Consider the following 8,100-nt stretch of genomic DNA (forward strand, 5'->3'; position numbering starts at 1 on the left):
CTTCCCAGGCAACACTGCCAGTCTCCTTCTCCTTATGCATTTTGGGGGGCTGCAAACCATAATTTATGAGAGCTATGAATTCTGGTTACGTTTAGAGATGGAACGGCTCAAGCATTCCAATTTATCTTCTTCAAAAAATATTCCAGGTAATTGACGTTTCCTCTTTTGGCTTTATTGAAGCCCAGGCTGGGAGGCTAAACCTGTTTTTCCTCATTCTGAAATGAAGATTTCTTGGCTTGAGAGAGAAATTGGCTTTTAAAAAGATCAAGTTGGGGAAGGGTTGGAATGGGGCAGAGGAATGTGCATTCTTAGAGGCAAAAGGAATCTCTCTCTCTCTCTCTCTCTCTCTCTCTCTCTCTCTCTCTCTCTCTCTCTCTCACACACACACACACACACACACACACACACCAGACTTGTTTGTCCATAGGTATGCAGCAGCACCCTGGAAGCATTCAAAGGACCACCTCCTTGCCAGCCAACCATGACCCCCCATGTCTTGCACTTGGGCTCCACCCTCCCCACCTGTTAGAGGAGCACCACTTCTTCCTGACAATTCTTTTGCATCCTCTGGCTATGCTACTTCATTTCTCGGTGCCACCAGCAGTCTGAGACCCCAGCCTGGCACCATAGCTTTTCCATAAGCCTTTTGCTGGTAAAACATCTTCTAACTGCACTTGTGGAAGACAATGGGCGGAAGCTGTAATGACTAATCCTGGAAGAGGAAGTTCAGAGCTGCAGCCGGAAGAAAAGGCTGTGGATTTAAAGCCTAAAGTAAAGTATATAAATTGCACCCGGCTGCCTCAGAGGCGTGATGCGTCCGCAATGCATGGCCCTGTGCAGAGCCTGCAAAGAGATTAGTATATCACCCAAATGTCTTCCATCTCAAAAAGAAAAAAAGAGAGACAAACAAGAAAAAAACCCTTCAAAGATTCATCTGTCAGATGGTCATTAAGCTTTCTGTGCCCATCTCATTCCTTCCGCAGTGGACTTACAAGGGTCGTAAACTTACATGAGATTTACTTGGCCTTTTCTCACCTGATCCCTGTCATGTTGGGCATCTCATAGAATCATAGAATCATAGAGTTGGAAGAGACCACAAGGGCCATCGAGTCCAACCCCCTGCCAAGCAGGAAACCCCATCAGAGCACTCCTGACATATGGTTGTCAAGCCTCTGCTTAAAGACCTCCAAAGAAGGAGACTCCACCACACTCCTTGGCAGCAAATTCCACTGTCAAACAGCTCTTACTGTCAGGAAGTTCTTCCTAATGTTTAGGTGGAATCTTCTTTCTTGTAGTTTGGATCCATTGCTCCGTGTCCGCTTCTCTGGAGCAGCAGAAAACAACCTTTCTCCCTCCTCTATGTGACATCCTTTTATATATTTGAACATGGCTATCATATCACCCCTTAACCTCCTCTTCTCCAGGCTAAACATGCCCAGCTCCCTTAGCCGTTCCTCATAAGGCATCGTTTCCAGGCCTTTGACCATTTTGGTTGCCTTCCTCTGGACACGTTCCAGTTTGTCAGTGTCCTTCTTGAACTGTGGTGCCCAGAACTGGACACAGTACTCCAGGTGAGGTCTGACCAGAGCAGAATACAGTGGCACTATTACTTCCCTTGATCTAGATGCTATACTCCTATTGATGCAGCCCAGAATTGCATTGGCTTTTTTAGCTGCCGCCTCACACTGTTGGCTCATGTCAAGTTTGTGGTCAACCAAGACTCCTAGATCCTTTTCACATGTACTGCTCTCAAGCCAGGTGTCACCCATCTTGTATTTGTGCCTCTCATTTTTTTTTGCCCAAGTGCAATGCTTTACATTTCTCCCTGTTAAAATTCATCTTGTTTGTTTTGGCCCAGTTCTCTAATCTGTCAAGGTTGTTTTGAAGTGTGATCCTGTCCTCTGGGGTGTTAGCCACCCCTCCCAGTTTGGTGTCATCTGCAAATTTGATCAGGATGCCCTTGAGTCCATCATCCAAGTCGTTGATAAAGATGTTGAATAAGACCGGGCCCAAGACAGAACCCTGTGGCACCCCACTAGTCACTCTTCTCCAGGATGAAGAGGAACCATTGATGAGCACCCTTTGGCTTCGGTCAGTCAGCCAGTTACAAATCCACTGAGTGGTAGCATAGTCAAGTCCGCATTTTACCAGCTTCTTTACAAGAATATCATGGGGCACCTTGTCAAATGCCTTGCTGAAATCAAGGTAGGCTACATCCACTGCGTTCCCTTCATCTACCAGGCTTGTAATTCTGTCAAAAAACGAGATCAGGTTCGTCTGACATGACTTATTTTTCAGAAATCCATGCTGACTATTGGTGATCACAGCATTCCTTTCTAGGTGCTCACAGACTGTTTGCTTAATGATCTGCTCCAGAATCTTCCCTGGTAGAATCTTCACTCAAAACAGCAAGTGTTCGTGAAGGCTGTTGGTGCTGGGATCAGGCAACAGAACATCCTCCTCCCTGCCCTCTCCTTCCTCTTGACTCTGGGCATGCAAGTCTGCTGTGAGCGCTGCCCTTTTCTGTATTTAAAAGCCTCATTGTTCTGAGCTGGGAGCCGCAGACTTCTGGACCGCCTTAAATTGGATGCAGAAGACGCTTGCTCTTCTGGTCTGCTGCATCAGCTTGGGAGCTGGCTTTCTTACCCAAGCATTTCTTGAGCTGCTGCTGTAAAATGAACTCCCTGGCATCTGGGTTGTTGCAGGGCAGCATTTGCAGAAGTTGGGTCCAAAAAGCAGGCCTGGTGCCTGATCTGGGGCTGTTCACAGAGAGGCCTACAAAAGAAATTGGACAGGGAGGAGCAGTTGTCAAGGAGGGTGGAAGCACAGAGCAAGAGCCATTTGAGGGAATGATTAGTCCTGCGACTATCCTGGGACCACTCTTGGCCCTCCTTCCTTTTTTCTGCTGTCAAATGGGGACCAATGGGGGTCTGGGCAAGCAGGAGAATCTCAAGTAAGATCATTTCTCCCTGAAATCCATTGAACAGCTGTCATGGCTACGTCCAGGGCATCCAGTTTCCAAGGGCACTTGAGCAGAGTGACATTCTGACTCAAATGCTCCATCTGTACAGCAGAGGGGCACCCTCTTCCAGGCTGCTGTTGCAACCTAGCGGTTTGAGTCAACCCTGTGCAAGGAGCTGTACAGGGTTAAGAGTCCTTTGTCTAGAGGGCTTGTTGCACAACGCAGGGGTGTGTGAGAGGGAGGAGGGGGGAGGCATGGCCTACAAGAGGTACATCTGGCACCTTGTCCAGGTTTTGTCATATGTTGACGACTCACTTCTTTACCCTTTCCTTTGATGCTTGAGATAAGTATTTTTGAGACCCACCCTGTTCTTGTGATTGCAGTTTGTTTCCAACTCTTAGTAATGTTTTATATGCTTGCGACCCTCCTGGGACGTTATGGTGAAGGGCTGGTAATAAATCAAATGGTTGATTTTTATATATAAATGTTGCTGAATGAGGTGGTAGGATAAACTGTGGAAGGGGAGGGGGTAAATCAATTTTTAAGATCCTCTCCTATTAAAACAAAAACAAAAAACCACACCTCTGCAGCTAATTGGCACAACAGGAAGAAGATGAGATTAGAAGCTTCTTACCTGATGTACTAGCTTTCTACTTGTAGGAAGCCTTGTTCATTGGCAAGTTTTTATGCTGGGAGAGCATTCAAACATAGAATCCCCCACCTGCCATCCCATTTGGTGCACTCCATCCTGACCCATTATCTCCCCCTCATTTTGCTATCTTTGTGGACCATCATGACTGTGAGTAACAAGGAGAGAGTGGGTAGCAAAGGAGGTGCACATAAAGGAGGACAGGAGCAACTCGAGACTCTAGTTTTAAATGACTTGGAGTGCTTGATTTAGAAGGTGTTTGCTCATATCTCTCAGATATTTGAGTCTTGGCTGAGGATGCACATAGCACTATACTTAACCCCCTTTTTTTGCTGGTGAGCTCATTTAAGGCTGGCCTGTTCAGTGTGTGTGTTCATTTATGGATCACCCACCATGTCAATTTGGTACAATTCAAACGTTGGACCGTTTTTGCAGAGTGGAGTGTGTGTTTGTGTGCCTAGTATCAGAGACATGGCAAGGTGGAGACTTGGCAAGAGAGAGAACATGCATATGTATCCAATAATGAAGAATTAATTATTTTATGTTAGCCCTGATGAAGATCTTTTAGATTGTCCCCAAACTTTCAGGCTCGTTCATAAGATCAGAGCAAAGCTCACATCCAAATCCTAAAGTAGGGACCTGTTGTCACTTGCACACATTGGCCACCCCAATACTTGAGCTCATGTAATTGCTTGTCTGCTTTATTTTCTTACCTTGTTCTGGTCAACAATGACAAAATTTGCTATCCCTTATATGTTTTCTTGCGGCTTGTTCCAAGGTAACACTTGATCTGATGTCTTTTGTCCTCTTCCAGTGTTTAATTGAAATCTCTTTTCCATCTGACAGGTCAAATGCAGAAACCTTTTGAAGATGCCTCGTTTGCGCTGAGGCCTGGCGAGATGAGCGGACCAGTATTCACAGATTCAGGGATCCATATCATCCTGCGTACAGAGTGAAAGTGCCTTGGCGCGACACACTTGGAAAGGAAAGGGTGGCGGGGAAAAGGAACAAGAGAACCTTTATTCCAACCCCTCTGTGCGCTCTCTATCCCCGAACAAACTCCATATCTAGCTTTTCAATATTTTTTTTTTATTTTATATATGGAAAAACACACCCCTTGTTTTCATATCTCAGTGCCTCCTTTGGCACCTCAATGCAATGTCTTTCCCCACCTGTAGAGATGCATGGTTAGCTGAGGCAGAAAATGCATTTGAAACTAAGAGACAGCAGCATCTTTCATAGGCACAGTGAGGAGGATGTTTTAAAGGAAATAAATAAATAAACCCACAGCCACTTGAGTCTGATATTGACGATTTCTCCAGTTCAGGAGACGCGCCTGTGCTGCAGGGTCATACTTCAACGCTTTCTCTCCGCATCCAACTTGTAATAGAGTTATTTATTACAGGGCTCCACTGATGGTGGCAAAACTTAGCTCTTGGTGTTTTAGATAGAAAGAAAATATATTCCACTAGTGTCCGCCCTTGTTTAGGTTCAAACGTAATGCCTCCCCACCCCACCCCACCCCTATCCTCTTCTCTCGCTTGGAATTCAGGGCACTGAGTTTTCCAGTTGACCAATCATTGCTAAATTGCTCTTGGATCCGTAATGAAAGCCATTATTCTGCAGTATGGCCTGGCAGATTCCCTTTGAATTGTGAATTCAAATAATATATACAGTGCCCTAACTGAGCTATGATAATCCATGCATGGAGCCCACCAGGCTTCTCCATTCACTTCCATAGGGGGGAATTTTCCATGTGTGCAAAGGGATGTGCAGGTGGCATTGGCCCCTCCATGGAAGTGCATGGAAGAGAACTGCTTGTGGGGGAATTTGGAGTGGATGTCTGAGCATGCCCAGAGCTCTGGATCCGGAGGCCCAGCTTTTAACCTGTCGTGTTGGCTTCCAGTATGTTTTCATGTTGACTTAAAACTTGAAGATGCCTTTTAAGGACAAGCAAAGACTTTAGCCATTGATGCCCTTCCCATTCAGCTCTTCCCCCTCCCCAAATTTATACCTGTGTAAAATTATATTACAATTAATTGTATGTTAACCATTCCTGTGTGCAGTTCTTGTTGTTGAAATGCCATCCCAAAGGAAGACCGTTAGACATAGACTTCTAGGTTCCCCCCCCTTTTCCTTTTTTTCAAAGAGGCAGGTCATGATCCATTTGTGGTTTAAGAATACTGTAAAGTCACCCTTTCAGTTATGCTACGTTGCTTTCTGTTTACTAAGATCCGTAAGATTCCTACCAATTTCCTCGCTTTTGGTCTGATGCAAGCAAGCTTTGTGTGTGTATATAGCTGTATAGAGAGTGTGTGTTTGAGTTCTCTAATGCAAGAAGAATTAAAAAAAAACCCTCACCTGTTAAACATCATAGGTTTGACCTTGTCCCTTTCTTTCTTGACATCTCCTTGTATGTATCTCATTTTGTTGTTTCTCTTGCAAGGTTTGATCATAAGCTGGAATTCTTCAGGTATAAATAAACCAAGTTTTTAGTGCAGGCCCCTGCAGCTTGTGAACCACCAATCCCAAATGCCGTTTGCCTAGCCATTCATGGTGACTCCTTTATTACTTGCCAATCTTGTGTCCATGGTGTATGTTGGATTTGCAGTGCTGAGCAACCTGGGGGGCGGAGAAGGCTGGTGGGCAACTGCATATATCTGCTGTGTGGTGTTTGGTTTGGTCACACGCTGGATAGGCAGGCTTGCACTAAAAACCAGATTTGAAGTGTTTATTGGAACAAAACCTTTCTGAGTTGGAAGAGTCCGTGGAAAAGATCAGGTGTTTGTTCCAGGTGTCAAGGAGCCAGTTCACCCAAGGCTGCATGTTGGTAGAGCTGGAGAGGGCTGCTGAGCGGGAGACAGGATGAGTGGCAAGGGAAAGCTCATGTTTTCCAAGGTGGCCAAATGCCTTGGACTATTATTATTATCATTATTATTACAATTTGAATTTATATACCACCCTATACCTGGAGGTCTCAGGGCGGTTCACAGAACAAAAATCTCTTGGACTTGTTCACATTTAGTGGGATTTTTCTCCAAGTCCATTTTAAACAGGAGGCCCTGCCTTCAGCTGCGTGACTAATTTGGTTTGTGTGTGAGAGAGATACATACCAATTCCAATTTGGCAAATTGGGATCTAAGTTTTAATCTTGCTTTGACACTTTCTAAATGTTCCATATTGGAGGTTGGGTGTACATTTAACCTTGAGAGCGCCAATTTTTGAAACAAAACTTGGTCTCTTTGACCTTGCATAAATTAGGAATAATTAAATAGGACAATTACGTGCTCCAGGCAGAATATATTACCCCCAACGCCACAGAAAACCCCACACAATTTAGGCAGTGGGATGCCATAACCAGCACAAGCAGCGCATTGGATCTGGCTGGGTCCCAAACCAAACTGGTTAGTTTAGGGCTGACCTGGGATGTGTCTCTTGGTTGAGGCAGCCCTGGGTCACCTGGGGTTGGGTTGAGAGGGGTGTTGTGGTGGCTTGAAAGGGTGACAGGAAATGTGCAGGAAGCCTGTGTAATCTTCCCTCACCCCCCAGGGCCACATGTTTAATTTGATTTTAAAACTGTAATTAAACATTGCAAGGCCTCCAGATCAGATCAGGGCCTGGGTTGGAGCAGGGCTGCTCTGAAGCACTGGATCCGGCCTCAAATTGGATTGGGGGAACAGTGTACAGCCCTAACACAGACCCATTACACCAGTGTCAGCAGCACCCAAGATTTTACACTGGCTGTTAACCAAACAACAACAAGAAGAAATTGAATTTTGGGCAATTGACCATTTTAAAGTTGTACACCTTTCTATTTCAACTCAAGTGAAGAAAGACAATTTTTGTGTGCGCTGTGATTTCTGTGAACCCTGGTTCTGAAGCAGCCTGGTATTTACCAGCCATCCAATGATAGGATTAAATAGAAACATTCATTGGGCCCTTGTCTTCAGTTTAAGAAGCTTCTGCAGAACTGAAACTCATGGAAATAAGTCTCCTGAAATCATACTCAGTTTCTAACTTGTGCCAGTTGGCTGAAGTCCTGCACTATAATGGAATTTATGTTTGCAAGGTAGTGTCAGCGGGGATTTGGTGGACCAGATGCAGGCCAGTTGCCATGCAGGGGCTTGCTGTGTAGCAACCTTCCCCGTCCTGGTACCCTCCAGAAGTTTGGGATTTCACCTCCTATCTCCCCTACCATTGGTCATTCTGGCTGGGGCTGATGAGAGGTCAACAGCATCTGGGGGGCAGCAGGTTGGGGAAAGTTGTGGGGAGGAAGTTGCCCAAACCATCCCACCCCACGGGCACTCAGTGAGATCATTATTGCATGATCCCTAGCATTCACTTGGCTGCCTGCATTGGGGGGTGTTAAATCAAGTCTTTCTGAAAACTTACCTCTTTCCTGTGGCATTCTCGGGAATGTTTGGAGACTCCTCTCTGCAGTGTGGTTGGTGGGGACGAGATAGCATCTCCTTTCCCTGCTCCCACCAGA

General features: G+C 45.6%; 1 protein-coding gene across 2 annotated transcripts in view; it reads left to right on the plus strand.

Moving 5' to 3' along the window:
- Nucleotides 1-5,985, plus strand: part of PIN1 (peptidylprolyl cis/trans isomerase, NIMA-interacting 1) — a 38,476-nt gene extending 32,491 nt beyond the window's left edge. For both annotated transcript variants that reach the window (XM_081898212.1, XM_081898213.1), the window contains exon 4: nucleotides 4,458-5,985. In XM_081898212.1, coding sequence (XP_081754338.1) covers nucleotides 4,458-4,567 — 110 coding nt within the window. In that variant the 3' untranslated portion in view covers nucleotides 4,568-5,985. The remainder of the gene's footprint in view (nucleotides 1-4,457) is intronic.
- The last annotated feature ends 2,115 nt before the right edge of the window (nucleotides 5,986-8,100 follow it).

This window comes from Podarcis melisellensis, assembly GCF_964234715.1.
Source record: "Podarcis melisellensis genome assembly, chromosome: 2".
NCBI lineage: Eukaryota > Metazoa > Chordata > Lepidosauria > Squamata > Lacertidae > Podarcis > Podarcis melisellensis.